Source organism: Phyllobates terribilis, unplaced genomic scaffold (assembly GCF_046119375.1).
Source record: "Phyllobates terribilis strain yellow unplaced genomic scaffold, ASM4611937v1 Scaffold_9__5_contigs__length_417890890, whole genome shotgun sequence".
NCBI classification, from domain to species: Eukaryota; Metazoa; Chordata; class Amphibia; order Anura; family Dendrobatidae; genus Phyllobates; species Phyllobates terribilis.
Genome location: NW_027362769.1, coordinates 164,965,365 through 164,992,717, shown reverse-complemented (window position 1 = coordinate 164,992,717; position 27,353 = coordinate 164,965,365). Strand labels below are relative to the sequence as shown.

At 40.9% G+C, this 27,353-nt stretch overlaps 1 protein-coding gene across 10 annotated transcripts in view; it reads left to right on the top strand.

Annotated features, from left to right (window-relative positions):
• R3HDM1 (R3H domain containing 1) overlaps nt 1-27,353 on the top strand; it is a 183,303-nt gene that overhangs the window by 124,258 nt on the left and 31,692 nt on the right. For all 10 annotated transcript variants that reach the window (XR_012250696.1, XM_073647268.1, XM_073647274.1 and 7 more), the window contains 8 exons: nt 2,466-2,507; nt 2,872-2,961; nt 11,505-11,640; nt 15,353-15,431; nt 20,425-20,484; nt 21,461-21,601; nt 24,197-24,305; nt 24,391-24,486. Coding sequence is in view for 9 of the 10 variants with exons in the window: in XM_073647268.1 (XP_073503369.1) it covers nt 2,466-2,507; nt 2,872-2,961; nt 11,505-11,640; nt 15,353-15,431; nt 20,425-20,484; nt 21,461-21,601; nt 24,197-24,305; nt 24,391-24,486 (753 nt within the window). In the remaining variant the exon portion in view is untranslated. The remainder of the gene's footprint in view (nt 1-2,465; nt 2,508-2,871; nt 2,962-11,504; nt 11,641-15,352; nt 15,432-20,424; nt 20,485-21,460; nt 21,602-24,196; nt 24,306-24,390; nt 24,487-27,353) is intronic.

Below are 27,353 nucleotides of genomic sequence, written 5' to 3'. Positions count from 1 at the left end.
GTTTAAATATAGCCTCATGCGGTGATACAACTGGTGGCAAGTGTCTACTAAGTATTTGCAACTTCTAGCCATTATGGAACCAAATGCCAAAAATGTATGTTCATGGCCCGTATGTTGGCCGTGAACATTAGTTGTCTTTCGTTCCCAACTATTTTATCAGAACCAATGAGTTTCCAATATCTGTGGGAGATGTCAAACCCCCACTCAACACCTGATGTCTGAAGTGGGTGAGTTTTATTGATTTTGATCCTATTGTTTCCGTTTTGGTGACCGAGCTATTTGGTACCCACTTCTATCCTCACCAACTCCATCCACCTATATGTTCATCCCAAGGATCGTACATGACCCCTACAATCTGTGTCGGACTGGGGTGCCAACGGCCCACCAGTAACCAACTTCAGGGCCCCTCTTTTCAGCTACATGTAAATGTGAAATTATTATGATTCTCAATCACAAATTTCTATAACAATGATCTGGGTAGATTGTTAAATGAATAAGATGCTGCCTTTGTCTGTACATAGTGATTCAAGTATATAGGGCCAAATACTGCTCATATAAGAGGGTGGTGGCCCACCGAAGGATTCTCCTGTTTTCCTGTGGGACAGTCCAAGCCTGCTACAATGTTCCCGCTTTAAAATCTCACTGTGGATTGATGTAATGCCTACACCTCCAGAGGGTTACAGACTTCTAGCCTCTTCTCGGCCTTAAAGGGACACATTCAATCAGGAGAGGATTTAAATTGAAATCCTGGAATCCCGTTCTTGTCTTCTGCCTTATTTTCTGTGGACTATGTGAGATTGTCCATCTGTAGAACACTGGATCTGGAGCGTATCGAAGGGTCACTTGAATTTTTTAAATATAATTAGTTCACTTTCTACTGGCAGAGTGGCTTTTACGGTAGTCATTTTTTCTACCTTTTTTTTTTTTTTTTTTTTTATCATGTTTTATTTGAGCAAATTGGGTAAACACATTTTTTTGTTGTTGTTGCAAATTGGTGTAAAAAAAACTCCCAAAAGAAGCAAAAATATGACGGTGCAGGTTAGTTCTATAAGCAGCTTGCTTTGTACTTAATTAATGAATTTGAAAACATCATAATTTTTTTTTGTACTTCTCATTTTTCAGCATAATACAAGAAGGATATTCAGTATCTTTCTTCCACTCTTGGCTTCGGAATTGACACTTCAAGCTTCTGGAATTAGTTTAAGTTGGAGAGCGAGCATCGTGGTGATCCGGGAGATTTATCACATTAACCTCGCATCTTGATGCCTTGCATGTCTAAAGAAACGAACTGAAGAAATGCAATAATCTGTTCCAAAACAAAATAAACAAAAGTTTAAAAAAAAAAAAAAAAAAAAAAACACCCGCTATGGTGAATGAGTCAATATAATTATTTTTTTTGTACTTACATGTAGCATGATCGGCTTAATGTAGGGAAATGAAATATAAGCTAATTATATGTCTGCGGGTCAGATCTCAGGGGATCCGAGTCAATATCCGAGATCAGCGTTCCTGTTGATGCATTTTTTATTAAAATGTCATTTAAAACCTGTAGGGTTTTATTTTCATATTAACTTGATCCATCAAATAAAAAGTAAGCTGTAAATAGAACAATATTTTTTTGTTTATTACGTTGAATTTTTTTTTTTTTTTGTATTTCTTTTAATTGAGGAACAAAATTGTGATCGTAATTTCTGTTTAGCAAAACTCATTATAGGGTAAATTATCAAATTAAAAAAAACTTTAAAAGATGTTATTAGCCTCTTGTCTTATTAATGGCTAGTGGAAAATAATATTAAATGCAGCGGATTCTCTCTTTTACTTGACATATTAAAAAGGGGTGGGGGTGAGAACATTAGCTCATGTGTGGTGGGTGTACATGGCGAAAGCCTGAAGAATGAAGGTCAAATTGTAATACGTGGTCCTGTATGGTTATCCAAGTGAATAACATTGAGACTGGGCACATAAATATACACGCGCACACACACTTAATGTTGTTCATTTGGATAATGATACAGGACCACGTATTACAATTTGACCTTCACTCTTCAGGCTTTCGCTATGTACACCCACCACACATGAGCTAATGTTCTCACCCCCACCCCTATATATATATATATGGATATATTTCGTCTTTTATTATATTTTTACATTTTTAAATTAATTTTACAATTTGTTGCCCTTCGCCTTGAAAAAAGACGATTAATTTAGCCAGTCGTCATAATTAAGATGAATGATCTTGGCTTTGGTCCCGTCATAAATCCCAGTGGTGATTATTATTATTACTATTATTATATAAAACATATGTATTATTTTTTTTTTACATTTGGGATGGTTAAATTCTTCAATCTACATGTAATCTCTCCCAAATGATGCCTTGCTTCACTTACTTTACCTAATATCTGTTGTAGTTCTGTCTCTTTGGTAATCAGATTTTTTTTTTTCCCTGTACCTTTTAATCTCTTTAGCGCTCAGTTCAGCCATTGGGGCAAGCGGGGAAAAGGTCTAAGGTATAGTAACGAACTTGCTTGTGGCATGCTAAATAGATATTTTGCTTTTGTTTTTCTTTGTTTTTTTTTGTGTATGTGGTCTTGGCATAAATCAACATTTTTATTGGGCCTTTGCTTTGGCTGCTTTTGTTTTTTTTTTTAGTATTTTTTTTTTTATGTTTATTTATTTTTAGAACATAAACTTTTTTTTTTTTGCCAGCTGGAAATCTACCGTACTTAACGCTTATGGATTCGCTGAATGCTTCCAATGCAAGAAAAAATAAAAAAAAATTATATACTGTATATCTGTTTCATAATTCATCTATTTTCTTAAGTATTACTACTTCTTTCCATATGTAGTCATTTTGCAAATCACTTTCTTTAGTCAAGTTCAAAGTTAAAGCTGGTGCGGAGTCTGGCTGTGTGTGAAGAATCGCCTCCTCCTTCCACAGCTGATACCCCCTTGGACTTCCAGGTAATGTATCTATTTCCCTTTATTCTATTCTGATTTACTTTTTAGATTTTTTTTAAATCTTTCTCTTTCCTCCTATTGAGTATATTGTTATTTTTTAATTATCTACATATTTATGCTTTTTTTTTTATTATTATTATTTTTTTTATTTTTTTTTTTTTTTTTATATAATTTTGCAAACCCAAGTTGCATACTGTATATTCCCATCCTACTGTAATAAGGTTTTCCGCAGCCTACCGCAGGGCTGAGGCTTGTAAATCTATTACGTGTTGTCAAGCTATTGGGATTCCTAATGTATTTTGCAATATTGCAGCATGACTTAAAGTTAATATAAGGGTGACCTTGCAGGTTGACCTACTGAAATGACTGTGGTGGTTATGAGCAATACATGGAGGCACTGGGAGAGGGGGAGACGGAATATGACATGAAATGAGAAGCGTTTAAGTAGTCGTACAGCCCATGTAATGATTCGTTGCCTTAGGACTATTCCGAGATGTCACACATTTATTTTTCGATGACTGATTATCTTGTATTCTGCAGAACTGTTGAAATGGTAATCCTAAAAAAAGTATAAAAATAAAGAAATACTGTAAATGATTTAACCCCTTTTTAAATAAAAGAAAATGTATCTATAAATTGCGTCATCCCTTTTGGGTCAGTTGATAATGGCTATTTCCGGTATCAGGTGGGTTCTCACTCGGCTTTCTTGGACTCTGGAGCTGTGTTTACACATAAGATTTCTGACCAATCAGGCCAATTTTACAGATTTGTAAATTAAATGGGTTGTCTCATGTTCGTTTAAATGGTTAATAATGCAAAGTACCGTATATTCCGGCGTATAAGACGACCTGGTGTATAAGACGACCCCCCTACTTTCCTGTTAAAATATAGAGTTTAGGATATATTCACCGTATAAGACTACCCCTTTTCCAACGCATACCAAACACCGGTAAAAATTTAAAAAAAACAGATTTGAATTTAACATGGTCCTTTTTTAATTTAAATTCTTATGACATGCAGGTATATAGCAGGAAAACTGTCACTCAAACATATTAAAATAGGGGGGACCCCACGTCATTTTTTGGGGGGGTCCCCCATTCTAATAGCTAGTAAAGGCTAGGTATTCAGCTGGGGGCTGATATTAGTAGCCTGGGAAGCTCCGTGGGTATTACCCTCTTCCCAGACTTCAAACATCTGCCCCAGCCGTCTGCTTAACCTCCGCTAGAGACTATAATGATGGTGGATCCCACGCCAATTTTCTTTTTAAAAAATCCTTTATTTTAACACTAAATGACAATTGAGGGGTTAATAAAGATGCAGTCCCTAAATTATTAATTTTGTAATTAATTTTTCCCAAAAATGTTGACGTGGGGCTTCGCCATATTTTTGTGTCCAGCCAGGTACAGCAGGCAGGAACGGGCTGCACCCAACCACCAGCTGCCTATTTGTACCTGGCCAGACACAACAATATAGGGAAGCCCTTTTTTTTTTAATTATTTCATGAAATAATTAAAAAAAAAAATACGTGGGGCTTCGCCCTATTTTTGTGTCCAGCCAGGTACAACTAGGCAGCTGGGGGCTGGAATCTGCAGCGCAGGGAGACCCAAGCTTTCTGGGCCCCCCCCCGCTGCAAATTGCAGTCCGCAGCCACCCCGGAAAATGGCGCGTTCATAGAAGCGCCATCTTCTGGCGCTGTACCCAACTCATCCAGGGCCCTGGTGCGGTGGCTCACTGGGTAATAAAAGGGTTAAGGCCAGCTTGGCATTATCAGCTGGCCCTAAGCCCGAAATTCATGGGGTCACGCCAATATTAGACATGACCACCATGAATTTCTAGTAAAGTAATTAAAAAAAACACAACACCCAGAATAAAGTCCTTTAATTGAAATAAAGACACAATTTTTTAATGTTCTAAATTAAACCATACTTACCATCACACCCATTCCAGCTGAAGCCAACGATCTCCTGCAATAAAAGTAAAATAATAAAGCAACCTCATCCTTACCTTTCCATGGTTCCCAGGACCGGTCCAGCTCTGCTACATTCACATGACAGGCTGCACCGCAGCAGAACGCTGCCGTTCAGCTTGCCATGCGGCAGACACTGAGAAGCGTAGGCATGCTTGTGCTCCTCAGTGTCTGACTGTGACGGCATCCAGATGAGCAGAGATCATGTCCAATGAACTCGGCTCACCTCATGCACGTCACTGACAGCGTGGGAAAATTCTCCTGCTCCCCGCATGCGCAGTAGAAGTTTCCCACGCTGTCAGTGACGGACGTCCAGGAGGTGAGCTGAGTTCATTGTCGGCTCATCTGGATGCCGTCACAGTCAGACACTGAGGAGCGCAAGCATGCCTGCGCTTCTCAGTGTCTGCGGGATGACAGGCTGGATGGCAGCGTTCTGCTGCGGTCCAGCCTGTCATCTCGATGTAGCAGAGCTGGACCCGTCCTGGGAACCATGGAGAGGTAAGGATGAGGTTGCTTTATTATTTTACTTTTATTGCAGGAGATCGTTGGCTTCAGCTGGAATGGGCGTGATGGTAAGTATGGTTTAATTTAGAACAATAAAGATTTGTGTCTTTATTTCAATTAAAGGACTTTATTCTGGGTGTTGTGTTTTTTTTAACTTTGACTATGGGGTTAGTAATGGGGGTGTCTTATAGACGCCTCTCCATTACTAACCTGGGCTTGATGTCAGCTGGCATTATAAGCTGACATCAACCCCAGCCCTATTACCCCCTGCCACCGCACCAGGGCAGCGTGGAAGAGCGAGGCTAAGTGCCAGAATTGGCGCATCCTATGAATGCGCCATTTCTGGGGCGGCTGACGGCTGGTGTTTCTAGCCTGGGAGGGGGCCAATATTCATGGCTCCCTTCCTGGGCTATTAATATCAGCCCCCAGCTGTCTGCCTAGCCTTTGCTAGCTATTAAAATAGGGGGGACCCCACGTCATTTTTTTGGGATCCCCCATTTTAATAGCTAGTAAAGGCTAGGTATTCAGCTGGGGGCTGATATTAGTAGCCTGGGAAGCTCCGTGGGTATTACCCCCTTTCCAGGCTTCAAACATCTGCCCCAGCTGTCTGCTTAACCTCCGCTAGAGACTAAAATTAAGGGGAACCCCACGCCAATTTTTTTTTTAATAAATCCGTTATTTTAACACTAGATGACAAGTACAGTAATCAACACTGTCACTGTACTTCATATATATGTGACTGACATGTTTCTATCTATCTAATCTATGTGTGATGCTCTATCTTTCTGTTCTAAATTGTCGGGTACCGATGCTGAATTGCCGGCCGGCTTTTTTAAAGAGACGGTGCATGAAAACACTATTATTTGTTTTAATAAATCCTTTACACTAAATGACAAGTACAGTAAGCAACACTGTCACTGTACTTCATATATATGTGACTGACATGTTTCTATCTATGTAATCTATGTGTGATGCTCTATTCTTTCTATTCTAAACTGTCGGGTGCCGGCTTATGCCGCTGCTGAATTGCCGGCTTTTCATATATTGTCACAGAAGCGATGCGAACTTCCCAGCTCCGGACACAGCGCAGCGCTTCTGTGACAAGTGAAAGCTGTCGGCACAGAAGCCCTGCGCTGTGTCCGGAGCTGGGAATACGCAGCGATGTGTCAGTTTCAGCACAGAAGCGCTGACTGTCTGGACCTACCGCCGCCGTATTTTAACTCCCTCCACCTTATATTAACTCCGACATGGCAGGGATACGGCCACGGCAGCTTATTAACACCCCCAGAGTATCCCCGCATGTCAATTTCTGAAAGTTCAAAAGCATTACCGGCGTATAAGACGACCCCAGACTAGACAGAAGATTTTTCAGTCTTCAAAAGTCGTCTTATACGCCGGAATATACGGTACTTGTAAAAACAAGGAACTTTGCAACTTACTTTCAATTAAAAATCCTCTCCGTTCTCAAGAACAGAAGGACTTTAATGCCGTGGTTTACAGATTGTTACCAAGGTTGCTGGCCTCCTATGTAGTGGCTGGTCTCCTAGACAAGGCGCTGTTTGTTATATAGCTTGTAAGTGCTGCTCAGAAGTTGGCTCGATCCGTCTCCTTGTGCTTCCCCAATGTTGCAGAAGCAGAGCAGCCGTTGCAGAACGTGAAGGTTGGGTCAACAGCTCAGCCATGCCGCTGGTCCGAACTGTCAACCGTCAGGTAGCTCCTGAAGAACAAACTTGAGTTCGCTGTTTCTACATACATGAAGATTTTGCTGGCATAAAACCAATTCTCATCCTAATCACTGCTGGCACGCCACCATCATTGTGAATGGCTGATGCATTTTTACACATCAGATTGGTTGTACAAATGCCAAATTAGCCTGGCCATACACAGTAGAAGGCTATCGGTCGATCGTTCAGCTGACGTTCATCTCAGCCGACACTCCTGTACATGGATGCACTCGATTCGGCCAATAGCTACAGTATCTCAGCTGACACTCCCTTATGCAGTAGCGCATGTTGGGCCGACAGCTATCTCATCCAATGCTCCCATAGACAGTAGCACACGTTCGACCGACAGCCATCACAGCCGACAACCTTACGTAGTAGCACACGTTGAGTCGACAGCCATCTCAGCCGACACTCCCTTACGCAGTAGCACACGTTCAGCCGACAGCCATTTCAGCTGACACTCCCTTACGCAGTAGCACACATTCGGCCGACAACCATCTCAGCCGACACTCTCTTACACAGTAGCACTCGTTCGGCCGACAGCCATCTCGGCCAACCGCAATCTCAGCCGACACACCCATATGCAGTAGCACACGTTTGGCCGACAGCCATCTCCTCAAATACTCCCATGCGCAGTAGCACTAATGCGGCTGACAGCCATCTCAGCCAGTACTCCCATACATAGTAGCACACGTTCAGCCGACAGCCATCTCTGCAAATACTCCCATATTCAGTAGCATTCATTCGTCCGATAGCCATCTCGGCCGACACTCCAGTATATGAGCACATGTTCATCCGGGCGCTCTTGTATTCTCTATGAAAAAGCCACTGCGGCTTATCTCAATGAGAATAATGTGATCAGGAGTCCGGAGTTGGACATGCGCGATCAACATCTCTCTGGACCATCGGTTGACCGGCGCCCCCATACGCATTAGACCATTGGCCGAACCCATCGATATGGGTGGGTTCAGCCGACATTAGTTTATTGTGTATGGGGGCCTTAGTGTGATATTGGTCTGATTGGATAGAAATTGTCCAGATATCTTCAGGTATAAAGGGAATCTGAAGACCCCATACATATTAAAGGCAGCTGAATTTCAATAGGATGAGCCCACCATCTAATGTGAATGGAGGGCTTCCCGATTCTACTCTAAGAAATGATGTCGGGGGGAGAGAAGGATCAGGCATGTCTAATTACAGTGCCAGATTCTTTTGTTTTCCCAAAAGTTGAGCCCCCACCAAAGGTGTTTGGCAGCAAATGACTCTGCTATCCCATATTGAAAATGGTGTATGAATGTTACTGGTGTGTCAGATGTGACAGTCGCCCTGCAGTTGGTTGCAGGAGATCTCTTCGTTTGGCATTACCGACACCTTCTTAGATCTGTCTCACTCTAGGAACCAGCGGCTACCTCCCTCAGGCTAATTGACACCCAGGCCTGGGTGTTTAAATACTTTCTGTTTGCTATAGAGAGGTGCGAGTGATATTCACATGAACCCTTGTGAGGCTTGGAGCTGTTGCAGTCTGCTTACTTCCTCTTTGGTGCTAAGAAGCCCGTGTGTGTAATCTCTCTGAAGTCGACTCAAGCTAAGTTGCTCCCCCCGTGTCTGTCTCCCCATGCTGTCTTTAGTTGTTAGTGGGAACCGACTAGCGCTCATCAACCCCCCCCCCCCCACCCTTTCCCTAGCTATGGCCTAGCTCTAGAGAGATACAGGGTTTTAGGTTCCTGATCGACGATTGGTGAGAAACCAATATAGGGACGGTAGGGAAGACAGGGTGATATCAGATCAGCCTAGGAGGTCTCTACCCCCTCTTTCCTTAGTGTCTGGGCTCCCTTACCCTCATCCCTTCGTGTTGCACTTTGTCTTTCCTACACTGTGCTTGACAATGATGGACCAACTGAGTAGAGAGGGAATGTTTATGGGGCCAGACAAGTGTTCAGCTGACTGCTGTCTAAGGTGTAGGGGCGACATTAGTAATTCAAAAACCTCAGAAATCTAGCTTAAAAATACTCTGGTCGTCATAAGGGCCTCTCATATTGCTAAAACCAATTACGGCTGATTAGAAATGTTAAGATCTTGATTGAAGAAGATGACCCTAGGATTTATATTTACTGGTAGCTTTCCACTTAAATATTTTTTGCCAATTTATTTCTTTTTAATTATTTATTATTATTATTATAAAAAAAAGAAAGATGCAAGGTTTTTAGGCTGGAACTTGATTGTCCAGATTTTGTGTTTTAGATCAGTTTTACATAACTTTTTTGCTGTAAGTTTTAGAGTTGTAGTCAAGCCCTTTTGTAATGACTCTGGCACCATATAGGTGAACTTTTTTTTTTTTTTTTTTACTATTTTACAGTGCTATGTTTTTAATGTGTTGGAACATATTTTGGTCCTATCACTGTGGCATGTTGTGTTCATTAAAACTACGGTCTTTTTACTGTGTTTAAGATTTAAACTTCTGCTCCCACGACTATCCCCTTGTGTAATGCCCAGGCTTTTAGGTAAGATGGGCTTTTAATATGTCATTGAGGTTTACGGGCTGGTTAATGGATGTCTACTTTGGATGAAGAGCGAGGCTGAAATGCAATTACTCCAAGTTTTCTGTGCGTTACCTTGACTCTTGTATTGTCGGACACCATGGAGTGATCTCCTTCACTAAAGCTGGTTTGTTGCAGTCAAGTTTTTATTGCTTACAGAATATTAGAGCTTCCCCGATCCATTAAAAATGTAAACTTTCCAAGTGTGAAGACTACAGTGTATGGTTCAATAATACATGTAGGTCATCTAGTGGCTATTTGCTTGGCATATTTGTGGGTGGCTCCCAATGTTCTTGCCTGGACTTTCCCTAAACCTGAAGGGTGAGGATTGCCCAACTTTCTCCATCCATCCAATCCTCTGTTTTCCATGGATACAAGATAAATCCAGAAATTTACTATCCTCTTAATTCATCCCCTGTATGCTTACTTAGGTCGGGTTCACATTGCTTTTGGCTGCCGTTTCATCACTCAATTGGGGGATTCTGTCTGAGTCCCTAAAAAGTGGGATTTAGATTTGTCCCTGACAAAACCATTGCCTTCATTGAGGAAAGGGACTCGAAAAATATGAAAATTTGTACTTCATTTGACCTTTTTTCCAGTGGTATTAGTTCTTATTTTTGTAGCAGGGTTTGCTGCGCTGTCATTTTGCTGTCTATGGTTTTATTGGGGGCACAAAACTGGGAAAATGAGATTTAAACAGAAGCCTCGGACTGAGTCATATTGAGCGGTCAAACTCATCGTGAACTTAGTCTTGACTTTAGATGCCCCAAGTGACCACCAGTCACCTGCCATAAGATGGGCAAACAATACAGTGGGCAAAAATTGAGAACTTGTCTCTTTGCTGGGTTAGCTGAGAAGCAAGTTCTCAATTCTCCATAGAAGCTTCAGGTCCATAGGTTTCTCCTTGCGGCTCTGGCATGCCAATGTAAGGAGGCTTATTTGCCGTGCAATGCTCCTCTAGGAAAATAAATATGCAAATTGCCTCTTCAGAGAGGAAGAGGACTAGAACTATATAGCGCCACCTGTTTAACGAGCCTTGCAATATGATTTATAATAAAAGCCAAATCAGAATCTCAATTTGCAGACACTGTGTTTCGGGGCATTGCTCCTCGTCAGTGCAAAGTATTAGATCTGATTTGGCTAGGTGAGAGGCTGTGGACCTGAGGTCCATACGGTAAGGTATCTCCTTGTGGAGAGTGACATACCAGCCCTGGCATGCCAATGTAAGGAGGCTTATTCACCGTACTATAGAGTTCTAGTCCTCTTCCTCTCTGAAGAGGCAATTTGCATATTTAATTTCCCAGAGGAGCATTGCACGGCAAATAAGCCTCCTTACATTGGCATGCCAGGGCCGGTATGTCTGTCTCCACAAGAAGAAATCTTACCCCTTAGACCTCAGTCCAGAGCCTCTCACCTAGCCAAACCAGATCTCATACTTCGCACTGACGAGGGGCAATACCCAGAAACACCATGTCTGCAAATTGAGATTCTGATTTGGCTTTTATCCTAAGTTATATTGCAAGACTCGTTAAAGGGTCGATAATATGGGAAATATAATAATGGATAGAAATAGTATTCCCATAACAGATTTCGTTTGAGATTTTGAGGGGTTTTTTTGCAATTTTTTTTGTACTTTAAATTAATGCTTTGGTAGATCTTTACAGGTCTCGCTATGTACCCAGTTTGGAAGAGACTCCACCCCACCCCCGAAATCCAAATGTCATTTACAATTAATGTTTCGGATTGATATCCTGGCACATTTTGCACCCCTCATTTTAATGTTTAGCTAGATCTAGATTTGTTTTTGTTTTTAAGGAGCCCATTCCAGACTTCCAGGAGCCAATATCAATCCAGCTTGCACCGTCCCCAGGACAAGAAGATAAACCTTCCAAAGATGAAGCTGAAAAAGAAAAAGGGAATGAAAAGTCCGCTCGCAAAATGCTTTCTCGAGGTTCGTAGTTCAGGGCAAATTTTTCTAAATTGCTCTCTAATCTGACAAGAGATTTACTTCTACCTATTGTCATGTAGTAATTTCATTCTGTAAAAGCTATAAATTGAGCTAATGGAGGACTTGATGGGTGACCAACTGGACGCCGTTGATGTCTGCTGAGCTGTCTTTTGGCAGACCCCCCCCATCTCTCCTGACTCCCCCAGTTCAGCTCTACATTTATGTATTTTCAGTGGGTAGAAAGGAGAAAGCCACTACAGGACACTTCTGGCAGCGGCTTATTTCTTCGGAAATGTTAACTACCCTGATCCAGTGGGGGGAGAGTTGGAAAGTCCCAACAAGCTTTGGCTTGTCGGCCGTAATCGGCAAATTTGGACCAGTTTCATCTAATGGTGTGTGAAGGGTCCTAGACGACCATTGTTCTCAAAAATAATTACTGTCCATACACAGTTTCCCTTTATTGAGACTGACAATTTCCCTGAGATTGAACGACCATCTAATGTGTATGGGGGCCTCTTGACTCTCCGTCTATCAGATGATGGCTGGGGAAATAATAATCGGAATTTCAATAGACCATTTTTTTTCTAGGGAAATAAGCTGCGTCTGGTGGCATCTTTCTTCCCTCTCCGTTTTGAGAAGAAATGCATTCTCGACCAAACTGAGCATGCATGTAGGTTGGAGGGGTGTTAAACCTCAGTTTGTCTGGCTGACGTGTATATGGGCACCACTAATCACCGTGAAGTCATAGAATCATAGAATCATAGAATGGTAGAGTTGGAAGGGACCTCCTGGGTCATCTGGTCCAACCCCCTGCTCAAAGCAGGATTCACTAGATCATCTCAGACAGATGTCTGTCCAGCCTCTGTTTGAAGACGTCCATTGAAGGGGAACTCACCACCTCTCGTGGCAGCCTGTTCCACTCATTAATCACCCTAACTGTCAAAAAGTTTTTTCTAATATCTAATCTGTGTCTCCTCCCATTTAGTTTCATCCCATTGCTTCTAGTCTTTCCTTGTGCAAATGAGAATAAAGATGATCCTTCTACAATGTGACAGCCCTTGACATATTTTTAGACAGCTATTAAGTCTCCTCTCAGTCTTCTTTTTTGCAAGCTAAACATTCCCAAATCCTGCAACTGTTCCTCATAGGACATGGTTTGCAGACCAGTCACCATTCTGGTCGCTCTTCTCTGAACTTGCTCCAGTTTGTCTATGTCTTTTTTAAAATGTGGTGCCCAAAACTGTACACAGTATTCCAGATGAGGTCTGACCAAAGAGGAGTAAAGACCGATAATGACTTCACGTGATCTAGACTGTATGCTTCTGTTAATACATCCCAGAATTGTATTTGCCTTTTTTGCTGCTGCATCACACTGTTGACTCATGTTCAGTCTATGATCTATTAGTATACCTAAGTCTTTTTCACATGTACTGTTGCTTAGCTCTATTCCTCCCATTCTGTATATGCTTTTTTCATTTTTATTGCCCAGATGTAGTACTTTGCATTTTTCCCTGTTAAAAACCATTCTGTTGGTTGCTGCCCACTGCTCCAGTTTATTTAGGTCTTTTTGAATCCTCTCTCTCTCTTCTCTAGTATTAGCTATCCCTCCTAGCTTTGTGTCATCAGCAAATTTAATCAGTTTACCCTCAATTCCTTCATCTAAATCATTGATAAAGATGTTGAACAATACAGGTCCCAGGACGGAGCCCTGTGGTACCCCACTTGAGACATTCATCCAGCTGGATGTGAAGCCATTTACAATCACCCTTTGAGTCCGATCACTAAGCCAGTTATGAATCCACCTAACAGTTGCCTGGTCCATTGCATACTTGGTCATTTTTTCAATAAGGATGGTGTGAGATACTTTGTCAAATGCTTTGCTGAAGTCAAGATATACTATATCTACAGCATTTCCCTGATCCACCCAGTCAGTGATTCTGTCATAGAAGGAAATTAAGTTAGTCTGACATGACTTGTTAGTTACAAACCCATGCTGACTCTGGTTAATCACTTCATTCTTATCCATGTACTTACATACATGTTGTTTAATAATTTGTTCAAAGATCTTTCCTGGTATAGAAGTCAGACTCACCGGCCTATAGTTCCCTGGGTCCACCTTCTTCCCCTTTTTGAAGATAGGAACAACATTTGCTCTTCTCCAGTCTTCTGGGACTTCTCCTGTTCTCCATGAATTTTCAAAGATTATGGAGAGTGGTTCTAAAATTTCTTCTACGATCTCCTTCAGTACTCTGGGGTGTAATTCATCTGGACCTGGAGACTTGAACTCATTTATGTTAGCTAAATATTCCCTCACAATCTTTCTGTTTACAGATAACTTGGATTCCTCTATTCCTTTAAAAGGACAGTGAAGATCAGTTGATGTTACATTTTCTTTCTGAGAGAAAACAGATGCAAAATAGGAATTAAAAAGTTCGGCCTTCTCAACATCCTCTCTTACCATTTCTCCATTTTCATCCTGTAAAAATCCTATAGCATCTTTGACTTTTCTTTTACTTTTGACATACCCCCAAAATCCTTTTTTATTGCTTTTGACATCTCTTGCAAGCCTTAATTCATTGTCAGCTTTAGCTAACCTGATACGTGCCCTGCAGGATCTGCAGACTGCATTATAATCTTCTTTAGATATGCCTCCCTCTTTCCATTTAATAAACATTTCTTTCTTTCTTTTTAGCATGTGTTTAAGTTCTGTGTTCATCCATCCTGGTTTCCTTAAATGCTTCCCATTCTTCCTACTTTTCGGGATTGTTAACGATTGTGCTTTGAGAATCTCATTTTTAAAAATTTCCCATCCTTCCTGGACATTTTTGTCCTTAAGGACATCCAGCCATTGGATCCCTCCTATTCTCTTTCTGAGTCTCTTAAAATCTATCTCCTTATACAATGGTGCCATCAGAGGGAACTCTCCAATATGCACAGTGTGTACACTCAAGTCAGAAATGGAAGACTTACGATGATGGAAGGCTTGTGTCAATAGCACCAAAATGGGCATTCATTTTATCTTTGGTTATAATACTGACACAAGTATTGACCACGTTGGCATCCACCCCACGGGTCCTTATGGCCTCCAGAGTCCATACACATTAGACTAATGTCGGCTGAATCCGCCTTTATTGAAGGTTTTGGCCAACGGTCTAATGTGTAAAGGGGCATTGGCCGACTGATCGTCAGGAAAGATGTCAATTCGGCATGTTCAATTTCGAACTTCCCATCATAATGTTCTTCCGGAGATGAGCCCCCTGGCCAATGTGTTAACTGGCAGCTTTCTAGTAGAGAATCCAGGAGCGCTCGGCCAAGCAAGAGCTTCTATGTATGGGAGTGTCAGATGGGATGGCTACCGGCCAAAGCCTTGTTGGGCCAACAGTCATCCAATGTGTATGGCCAACCTTACAGCATGTCAGTGACGAGCACTCGAGATTGGCTTATAGACGGAGAGATTGTAGAGTGAGATACCACTAGATCGTTTGGCATAAATATCTATAGTTTTTGTCCTGGTAGCTCATTGAATTTCAGCCATAAGACTAGTGCAGTTAAGAACTTCGGAGTTGCCTATAGACATAAGATGACACTCACCATATCCCTAAAACTTCTTTAAAAGTAAAAACTGGGACTTGACTCATGGCTTTGCCCCCCGACCTGTTGTTAAATTGCCCTCGTATCACTTATATGCCATCATTCATCTCTCCTCCTCTTTCAGATTCCAGTCAAGAATACACAGATTCCACCGGCATAGACCTCCACGAGTTTTTGGTGAACACTCTGAAGAGTAACCCCAGGTAGGCGAAGTTGATCCTATTTTATTGCTGGTGATATCTGACAGTCTTACGACGCCGGCGACTTCTGCTCTTTTATAAATTGAATAAATATTGAACCAAATCTCTTTAGGGAAATAAATTGTTTCTACAAGTGACATGCGGAATAACCTTCAATGTCTCCCGGACTGCTTTTTATTACTTCTGCCATCTAAACTCATTTAGAAATCTCGAGTCTGTGACACCAATATTACCGCTAGTCATCATGAACCGGCAGGAAACATCTGCTTTTGTGGGGGGGTGGAAGGGATAGGCGTCTCCTGTGGTAGCTTTGTGTTCTTCTACAGAAAACTTTGTATAGTGCTGCTTTCTGTCTATTGGGGTTTGCATATTTTGCTGTAGTCGTTGTAATGTGACGGTGTACTTGCAAGGTGATTCTGGCCCGTCTTGTCATTGAGATGTTCCACAAAACCCATGGGAGCTTGCAGTAAGAAGGACACTTAACGATCATGTAGGAAAAAAAAAATGGTTCTTCAGAATTAACCTTGAAGTTGGTGTGTAATGGATGTTTGCTTGGGCTTATCTTCAGGTGCCCGCTGGTATGAGGTCAAGGGTTCCCAGTAGAGTTCTGTCTGGATCAGAAGAATATATTAGATATTCCTGGTTAATGGAAGGTGAATTGGATAGGGTCAGGGATCTCATCTATTAGGCAGAGCAAAATTCTTCCTCTGCTGTTTTTATTGATGACTATGTAATACTTCATTTCCCCTGCGGGGGAGCTGTTGGAAAATTAAACACTTGCTGCTAGGTCCTCCTGCAGATTCCAGCGATAGCAGATCATCTGAGGAATGGACAAGTATTCTAGAAAGTAACGATCACCAATAAGAACCATCAAGCAAGAAGGGCAGTTCAAGGTCATCCGGTTTACTGTAAATGTCATTGCAGAATTAAGAATGATAACCCAAATTTAGTGTTCTGATATTACTAACATTTTGCAAAATAAAGATAAAGGAGTTTTCCAGGATCGGGAAAAAAAACATGACTTGCTTTCTTTGAAAAAGAGCACCACACTTGTCCACAGGTCGTTTGTGGTATTGCACCAATCAGCTCCATTCACTTCAATTAAGCTGAGCTGCAATACCACAGACAACCTGTGGACCTGGGTGGCACTGTTAAAGGATGAATATATATATATATATATATATATATATATATATATATATATATATATATATATATATATATATATATATATGTGTATGTATATGTATGTATGTGTGTGTGTGTATATATATATATATATATATATATATATATATATATATATATATATATATATATATATATATATATATATATATATATATATATAAATTATATTATTATTATTTTAAATCTCAATCAACTTGCTTTTGAATTTCTGCCAGATTTTGCCCTTTGCAAAACACCTAAAATTAAATTCTATTTATTTTTTCTTTTTAACAAGACAATATATATTTTTTTTTGTCTCTTCCTCGCTTCTATCAGATATATATCTCTCAATTATTGTTGCCTGGCAACCAACCTGTTGGCTCTTGGTATTTAAAGAAGCATCAATAAAGCCTCTGCTTTCTCCTCGCCCATCTGCTCGCGGTGGAGTCGGCCGCTTATATTATCAGAGATTAGCTGCCGAATGCTCAGGAACGCGGCTGAATTTCAGGGACATTATTAACCGTTCTTGATTTGTGAACGCAAAGATAACAGTTTTCCAGGAGCCCCTATGCTATAGTCTATCTTTTTTATTATTCTTTTTTTTATTTTATTTTAATTTTTTTTTAAGCCTTTGGGCTTATATGGGACAAAATCAGATTATTTTTTTATACACAATATTATCCACCCCTCCCATCAAAAAAAATCCCCAACATATTTAAGTCCTTTAGGTTATCGCTGTTTGTTAGGCGGTGTTCACACCATGAGTTCACAGATACCTATAGACCCAACACATGCCAGAGAAGAGGCCGGTGGATGACATATATGGCAAGCATCGAGGCTTTGTTTGCTGCATATGTCTGAAGATTTTCCCGTGTGAACAGAGCCGTAGTTCTCTACCACTTCTGGGATTGTTCGGTGGCATTTATACGTCCACAGGTTGTCATCCCATAATCCCTGGTGCTCCTATATCTACTACATGCAAATATGTGCCATAAAGTTGCATATGTCACCCGCTGACTCTCCTTGTCTTATAACCCCTGCCGTAGATGTATTTGCAGCCACATTGACTGTTGACATCTTTCCCGCAAACCAATATAACCTAGAATTGTTCTCTTTTGTCATATCCGTATCTGCTTGTAGATATGTTGGGCGACATGCTTGTGATTACAGCTTCCACAGGGGTTGTCAGACATATTTTCCTTAATGGGAGTCTATCAGCACAAAATGACTGTTCAAACAAAGCACAGCCTTGGCGTGCACCCTCCTTGATTGACAGCTCTGACTTGAGCCAGAGGAGGCTGGAGATAGATGCAATACGAGTGGGAGGTAAAAAGCATTAAGATGCTCGGGTATGCCAAGGCTGTATCAGGCACCTGTGCTTGGTTTGAAAAGTCATTTTGTGCTGGCAGACTCCATTTAAAGAGGTTGTCCATGTGAATGAGGGAATGAGTGAGCTGCAATACCTGCAGAAGAGGGCTGTGAAGTTTGGGTGACCACCTCTAATTGCAGTGGGAGGTAAATGAGGTTTTATTACCAAATTAGTTACTTCCAGTCGAGGACTGCTGACCATTTGTGGTTCCCCCGACCCTAGGAGAGTGGTGTAAACCCTAAAGTCCTGCATTCCTGACATCAGCGCGATGTGTTCTATTTCCAGCAGCTTCAGATCTTAATCCTTTGTTACAAGTACAATTCGGCACCTGCTGTGATCGCACAGGCGGCCGCTGCCGCTATGGTCTCCGTGTCGCACCACCCAGATACATCACATTCTATGTGTGAGCGGTCTTGCATCTCTTCTGCTGAGACTATTGCAGACAAGTGTTTTATTTTCTGCTGTGAAGCGGAGTGGGGTGGGGGTGGGGGGGCTTTAATATTAGGGGGAAAAAAATCACTGAAATCGTGTTTGCCCAGTTCTGCAATTAGAACTTTCAGCTTGTCTTTTCCACTTACTACAAAAGTCAGTTCCAGACAGAAATGCTGATTTAATAATTACTAGGTTCTGGAAAGCAGATGGTGACTGGTATAGGGAGTGGGGTGTGTGATATATATATTTTTTTTAACATGGATACATGTAGTAGCTGTGACAAGTTTTTTTATATTTGGATACAAACATGGCCATGACAACCGAGAATATAAAATGCTTCTTTCTTTTTCGCTATCGATGGATTGGATGTGAGCACATTTTCTGACCTTAGGCACTTAATTGGATACATAGGTTTAGCTTGTAAATATGGCGGAAGAATAAGTGTAGCGTAAATGTAAGTGTAAATGATCCAAACTAGGCTTCCTGCATAGATACAGGAGCAGAACCAAGTTTGCTACATAGATCCGGAAGCAAAATCCAGCTTTTTACGTGGATCCACTAACAGAACCAAGCTTTCTGCATGAATACAGTACCAGAACTTAGCTTTCTACATAGGTCCATTAACAGAGCTACCCCTACTACATAGATACAGAATCAGAACCATGTTTACCACATAGATACAGCATCAGAACATGCTTACTATATAAATCCAGTAACAGAGGCAAACTTGCTACAAAAAATTAGTACCAGAACCACAATTACTGCATAAATACCGGATCATAACCTAGATTACTATATCAAAACCACACCAGAACCAAATGTACTGCATGAGTAAGTTACTACAACCAAGCTTACTGCATATCTACAGTAAGCAAACCAAGTTTACTATGTTTATTAGTAAGTAATTGAACCAAACTTACTACATAAGTAACCAAGCTTACTATAAGAACATGGTACCAGATCTAAGCTTGCTATAGAAACATGGCACCAGAACCAAGCTTACTATAGGAAACAGCGCCAGAATCAAGCTTATTATAGAACCACCGCGCCAAAACTAAGTTTACTATAGAAACACTGTGCTAGAATCAAGCTTACTATATAAACACAGAACCAAAGCAAAGCATATTATAGAAACACGGTGCCAGAACCAAGATTGCTATATAAACTCAGTACCAGAACCGAACTTACTATAGGTACTATGCCTGAACCAAGCTTACTATATAAACGCAACACCAGAATCAAGCTTACTGTATTGCTAAAGTAACAGAATCAAGCTTTAGTGTTTACATACAGTGACAGAACTAAGCTGATGGCATAGATCTGGTAAAAGAACCAAGTCGACTACAGAGATGTTGTATTAAGAATACACCTTAATTCATACATACAGTAACAAAACTAAGCTCTGCATGTACCGATCATAAAATATACAAGCTTATTACAAGGCATATGGTATACAAACAGAACCATACCTTAGCCTGTTATATAGATAGTGACAAAACTTAGTAAGTAGTACAGTAATTGGCAACAATCTTGGTGCATACAATAGATACAGTAGCAAAACTAATCTCTATAATCGCTAAACAAAGATATGGTACCAGAACCAGCTCAGTACATAGATTGTCTCCTACTAGCTATTACCATATGGGTGTATAATATGGATCCGGATTTTGTGCCCCCGCATCATCCTGTCAGTAACGTTCTTTCCTGCTGGTGATCTGCAGGAGGCACAGAAGCAGGGGGCAGGGATTTGGATGTCTGATCTGTACAGGCAGCGGCCTTTTGAATAGTTTTCATGATTGATGTTCTTGCTCTGCCATTAACCAAACTAATTAATATTAATTTAAATGGTGATTAGGATTGAATTAGAGATGGAGAAAGCAAGCGGCGGATTAGAAGGCTTTGCGGTGGCTGCGTCGTCCGTGCATAAGAGGAGCTCTTAAAGCCATTAGTAAAAAGCAATAAATAATAGAACTTTTCTTCAATATCTGTTGTTCAAAAATCTGATATTTTTTTTTTGTCTTTTAGGGACAGAATGATGCTGCTCAAACTGGAACAGGATATATTAGATTTTATTTCTACCAATGAGTAAGTAGAACAGCCCAAGTTTCTGTACGCATGTGTGTATGGAGTGCTATGCCAAATTCATTTACAATTAGCTCCCCCCAGTGGCGGTTTTATTCAGTCTCAATATCATCATTTATCTCTGACTGTGTGAAGGGTACAAGAACATCTGTTGCTGTCTAAAAATGCAGCCCAATCCCCTACACAATTATTTTTATAAAATCAAGTCTGTTATTCAGCCGTCTGATTTTGCAGTATTTTTTTTTTAAATCCCTAGATTTCTAAAATCTTAACTTTTTTTTTTATTCACTTATTCTAACTTATTTTTCATTCAACATAGCTGTATGAGGACTTGTTTTTTTGTGTGGCATTATCTGCATTTATTTTTTAATGCACCATTTTCATGTATATTTTTTCTTTTTTTTTTTTAAATACATTAATTTTATGGAAGGGAAATAGGGAGATTTGAAGACCTTGTCATGTGATATAAATGATAAAGCTTTATTCTGCATGTCAATATAGTCTGGCCATACAAGATTTAAATAGTTTTGATTTTAGAACTTAAAAAAAAAAAGAAAAAAAAAAAAAAGAAAACCCCGGATATAAAAAAAAGCAACAAAAAAACCCACATATTTTTTGTTTGTCTAAAGGAGTTGTTTTTCTTTTAGATGTGTGTATTTGGGCCTAAAATCATTTCTGCAATTGGGTTTTACTGGTTGCCATAACATCCCATTCTCATTAGTGCAATCACTTTGACAGAGAGCCCCTACCCCTTCCTAATCACCTGGATGTCACTGCTGCTGCTGACCCCCACACCTAAAGAGTTGAAGGACCTGGATCAGAGTCTTCTCCGATCCCAGCCTTTGCAGCAGAGCTGAATATAAAACCTGACCATCCCTGCGAATGGGGCGCACACAGCGTCATGTCTATCAGTCCATGCTGCCTGTCACCTGTTTTGTGGCTACACCTTTGTGATAATCTCTCATCCACTTACTTGTAGAATTCAACGTAAGAAATTCCCTCCGATGACCTCGTACCACAGGATGCTCCTGCACAGAGTGGCCGCGTACTTTGGCCTTGATCACAACGTGGACCAGAGCGGCAAATCTGTAATTGTGAACAAAACGAGCAATACAAGAATGTGAGTCCTATTCCCAAGCCGATATATATGATGAGCTAAATGGCGCCCCCTCTTGTTTGTGGCAGTGTCTGGTATTGCAGCCGGCCCTATTCAAAGATGTCCACCTATATCTTCAAGGTTTGGATTCAGAAACTACGACATGCAAATAGCGGGACAAAATAGTCAGCCATAAACAGTTATCAATACCGACAGGGCTGCAGGTTTATGGTTTCCCAGTGGAGTCCCTCTCCTCTTTCAATTTTGCCTCCTCTCCTTCCAAAACCTTCAACTTTTTTTTCTATTTCCTGTAGCTAGCGTTGTATCAGGGCTTGTTTTTATGATTTGTAGTAGTTTTTATTTACTTTTTGAGTTCAGTTTGACTTTCGGAACCTTTTATTTCATATTTTGGGAGTTAAATGACCAAAAAAAACAGAGATTCTGCCTTTTTTTTTTTTTTGTTTCTTTCAGCCGTCACCATATGGGATACATATATTTTATTATTTTATTAATTCAGACACTTGCCAAAAATGTTTTTTTTTTTAATTCCTAGGAAGGCAGGAGAATTGAATTACATTTTTTTTTAAAATATTTTTCATTTGTGTGTTTTTGTTTTTTTTATAACATTTTCATTATTGGTCTCCTTTAAAAGGGGTTCAACCTGCAATCGCTTGTCCAATATAATGTAATACTGTAATATTGCCGTGCCGTGAAGTAATTGACAGTGGCATCTAAGGGGTTAAACTGCTGCGACCGGCACAGATAAATTTTGGCTGCCGGCTGTATAACTCTGCTCCTGCGTCCCCTCTGACAGCTGAAATGTAGGCCGAGTGGGACCCCGGCACTAGAGCTGAGCATAATCAAACATGGCGCCTGTCATGTGACCCTCACACTGGTCACATGACCCCGGCTTTCCATTATTGCCGTGCAGGGATCTGCCAGGTGAGGGTCAGAACGGATCCAGTATCCTCACCCCGGCCTCATATCTGTCAGTATCTGCACCAGGGCTGCGTCCTCCATGTCTCCTCTGTATGTTTACAACTTTATTAACAACATGACTCGGAGACAAATCGCCTAAATACAGGCAGCCATGTTATAATTTCTGGTGGTTCGGTCACCTGGTTGCCAGGGATACGGTGCAGAGGGTCCTGAACCTGGAATGGTTGTCACAGGGGAGAACCCCACCCCACTTCTGTGGTCAGGTCGTGTGTCATTTCTCCTCCATTTTCTCTTCCCCAGATTTGGCTTCAACCAACGGTGGGTTTTGAGCATATGCTAACTGTACTGATAACATGGCCGCCTTAGCAACCATGAACATGGAGATGCTCTCTAAAAGGCCGTTGTCAGTTATACTGAGGCCTGCTGTGCTCGGCCCTGATTCCCCTGCCAATCTGCAGGGAGCCGCATCCACTGGGGGGCGTCACACTGCCTCTTCAACCGGGTCAAAATGTGACCGCTGCTGATGCTCGGCAACCGCTGATCGGCTGCATCGACAGCCCAGGATAAAGAGCAAAAATCAGCCCAGGAATTATCTATTTTTTTTTTCGCCACCTCCCTGGGCCCATTAATAAGGGGTCATAAAAAGTAGTCTACAACCCCCTCTAACGATAAATTCACTCATAGTAGCTTTGTTGCAAAAGTTTAAGCATCTGTCCTATACCTCTCATTTGCAAAAATCTAAGTACATGATGCAGAAACAAAACCATTCTGATGCATGGAAAAGATTTTTTTTTTTTTTTTTTTTTTTTTTAGTTGCATAAAATGCTTCAAGTATATATACCCTTAAAGGGGTATTCCCATCTTCAAGATCCAATCCCAATATATAGCAGGTGTAATCATAATTATATTAGCAAATACCTCCAATTAAAAATGTAGTATAGTTCTTCTGATTCGCTATGTCGTTTACCCCATGTTTGGGGCTTTGCAGTAGCTTTGGTATCCATGGTTACGATCACTGATATAGTAACAGTTAGTTCTTAGTGTTTGTAACTATGGATACCTAAGCTACTGCTATGCAATGCAAATGGGGTAAGCGACATAGCAAATCAGAAGAACTATACTACATGTCTAATTAGAGGTATTTGCAAATATTTATACTACGCTTACTACATATTGGGATAGGATCTTGAAGATGGTAATACCCCTTTAAAGGGAACCTGTCGTATTAGATACGGAGTCTGGTTGTCAAGTAGCATTTCTGTCTAGGAGTCCAGTGGGCGGTTCTGTTGAGTGACTGGCCGCGCTATGCACTGTCCTATAGGGAAGGCTGTCAATAGACCCGCCCACTGGACTCTTATGCATTGAAAGAGCTGGTATTTAAATGAATCTAATACAGATGCCTACCCCCGTGATTATAGTGTGCTTTTCATTGCCGGCCCCTCTTGCTGCCTAGAAAAGGCTTCAGTGCTGTCCAATTATTTGTGTAATGAAAGCTGACATGTGTTTATTGCTTACCATGTTCGCTGCCTGCCCGGAGGAATTAAATTGTTAATAGAAGACGTGAAATGTTCATATATCTGACACATCGTTGTGTTTCTTGCTCTCTGCTTTTAAAGCGCCCGATGCTTTAATCCCGCACTAAACAATGAATATTAATAAACCTCCTATATTACCTTTCAGCCCGGATCAGAAATTTGAAGAACATATCAAGGATGAAAAGAGCATGGACTTCCAGAAGCGGTACATTCTTAAAAGGGATAACTCCAGCCTAGACAAGGACGATAATCAGGTGGGCGCCGCTGTAGGTTTCTTTTTTTTTGACAGATACCGCGGCTTATGCGCCAATCCTGCAGCTAATCCCTTTCTCTACACAGATGAGGATGAGGTTGAAGGATGACAGGAGAAGCAAATCCATCGAAGAACGGGAAGAGGAATACCAGAGGGCGAGAGAGCGGATATTTGCGCAAGAAGTAGGTGAAATGTTTTATGCCTTGTTTTGTCTTTTCCTTATACCTTTTGTAGTTGCTTTTTATATTTTTATTCTTGTATGGATTTTTTTTTCAATTTTTGATAAAAATAAATAATTCCTGAAATGTTGCAGTTTTCACTCTGAACCTCATAGTAAACTGGCAATTATTGTTCTTTTAGCCAATGATTTAGTACAGAATATAGAATAAAAATAGATAACTAGTAAGTAAAAACAGATATGAAAAAAAGATTGTGCTTTAATATCGGGTTTTAATGAGCAAAAATATATCGGTGATACCTTCCGATTAAGACCTCACGAGTGGCCAAGGGTAGGAAGTGCTTCATGTTGTTGGCTGCGGAGGTCTAGGGTTGTTGATAGGTTAGTATTTGATTCCTGGGTGGTCTAGGTCTACGGTGTGGTCTACCCTAGTGTGTTGGGAAGTAATAGTATAAATTCATGGTGGTCTAGAGTAGAGATGTGTAGTTGGTTTGATTTCTTGGTCGAGGGAGTTATTTGATACCCTGGTGATCTAGGATAGTGCATAGGTTAATACTTGATGACCTGGTTGTCTAGGGTAGTGATGGGTGGTAATAATTGAAATTCAAGGTAGTCTAGGGTAGATGTGTGGTTAGTTTATAATTCCATGATGTTCTAGGGTAGTGGGCAGGCTAATATTTTGTTCCATGGTGGTCCAGAGTAGGTGTGTGTGTTAGTTTTTGGTCTGGGTAGTGGATGTGTAAATATTTGGTTCCCTGGTGGTCTAGAGTAGTGATTCAATGGTGGTCCAGGTTAATTGTTGAGAGTAATATTAGATTCCATGGTGGTTTAGTGTAAATGTGTGGTTAGTTTATTGTAGACCACCAGGGAATTGTAAACTAACTACACATCTTCCCTAGACCAAATGCTTAATATTTGACTCTTTGGTGGTCTAGGGTAGGTAGTGGTGTTGGAGGGAAGATAATTGATTTCCTTCTGGTCTCTGGTTCTAGGTTTGCTAATATTTGATTCCAGTGTGGTCTAGGGAATATTTGTGGTTGGTTTATAATTCCCTGGTGGTCTAGGATAGTGGTGATGTGGGGGTAATAATAGATTTCATGGTGGCCCAGTGTAGATGTGTTTTTTTTTAATTCCCTGGTGGTCTGGAGTAGTGGGTAGCTTAATATGTGATACCCTGGTGGTGTTGGGGTAATATTTGATTTTATGGTGGTCTAAGATAAATCTGTAGTTAGTTTATAGTCTGGGGTAGGAGATAATGTAATAATCAATGGTCTATGGTAGTTGACTCCATGGTGGTTTAGGGTAAATGTGTGGTTAATGTGTTATTCCCTGGTGGTCTAGGGTTGCTACAGTGGGTACGGAAAGTATTCAGACCCCTTTAAATTTTTCACTCTTTGTTTCATTGCAGCCATTTGGTAAATTCTAAAAAGTTAATTTTTTTTTCTCATTAAAGTCCACTCTGCACCTCATCTTGACTGAAAAAAACCCAAAATGTAGAAATTTTTGCAAATTTATTAAAAAAGAAAAACTGAAATATCACATGGTCATAAGTATTCAGACCTTTTGCTCAGTATTGAGTAGAAGCCCCCTTTTAAGCTAGTACAGCCCCGAGTCTTCTTGGGAATGATGCAACAAGTTTTTCACCCCTGGATTTGGGGATCCTCTGCCATTCTTCCTTGCAGATCCTCTCCAGTTCCGGCAGGTTGGATGGTGAACGTTGGTGGACAGCCATTTTCAGGTCTCTCCAGAGATACTCAATTGAGTTTAGGTCAGGGCTCTGGCTGGGCCAGTCAAGAATGGTCACAGAGTTGCTCTGAAGCCACTCCTTTGTTATTTTAGCTGTTTACTTAGGGTCATTGTCTTCTTGAAAGGTGAACCTTCGGCCAAGTCTGAGGTCCAGAGCACTCTGGAAGAGGTTTTCATCCAGGAAATCTCTGTACATGGCCCCATTCATGTTTCCTTCAATTGCAACCAGTTGTCCTGTCCCTGCAGCTGAAAAACACCCCCATAGCATGATGCTGCCACCACCATGTTTCACTGTTGGGATTGTATTGTGCAGGTGATGAGCAGTACCTGGTTTTCTCCACACATACCGCTTAGAATTATCACCAAAAAGTTCTATCTTTGTCTCATCAGACCAGAGAATCTTATTTCTCATAGTCTGGGAGTCCTTTATGTGTTTTGAGAAAACTCTATGCAGGCTTTCATATGTTTTGCACTGAGGAGAGGCTTCTGTCGGACCACTCTGCCATAAAGGCCTGACTGGTGGAGGGCTGCAGTGATAGTTGACTTTGTGGAACTTTCTCCCATCTTCCTACTGCATCTCTGGAGCTCAGCCACCGTGATCTTGGGGTTCTTCTTTACCTCTCTCACCAAGGCTCTTCTCCCATGATAGCTTAGTTTGGCTGGACGGCCAGGTCTAGGAAGACTTCTGATGGTCCCAATCTTCTTCCATTTACAGGTTATGGAGGCCACTGTGCTCTTAGGAGCCTTGAGTAATGCAGAAATTGTTTTGTAACCTTGGCTAGATCTGTGCCTTGCCATAATTCTGTCTCTGAGCTCCTTGGGCAGTTCCTTTGCGTTCATGATTCTCATTTGGTCTGACATGCACTGTGAGCTGTGAGGTCTTATATAGACAGGTGTGTGCCTTTCCAAATCAAGTCCTATCCGTTTAATTAAACACAGTTGGACTCCAATGAAGGAGTAGAACCATCTGAAGGAGAATCACAAGGAAATGGACAGCATGTGACTTAAATATGAGTGTCTGAGCAAAGGGTCTGAATACTTATGACCATCTGATATTTCAGTTTTTCTTTTTTAATAAATTTGCAAAAATTTCTACATTTCTGTTTTTTTTTTCAGTCAAGATGG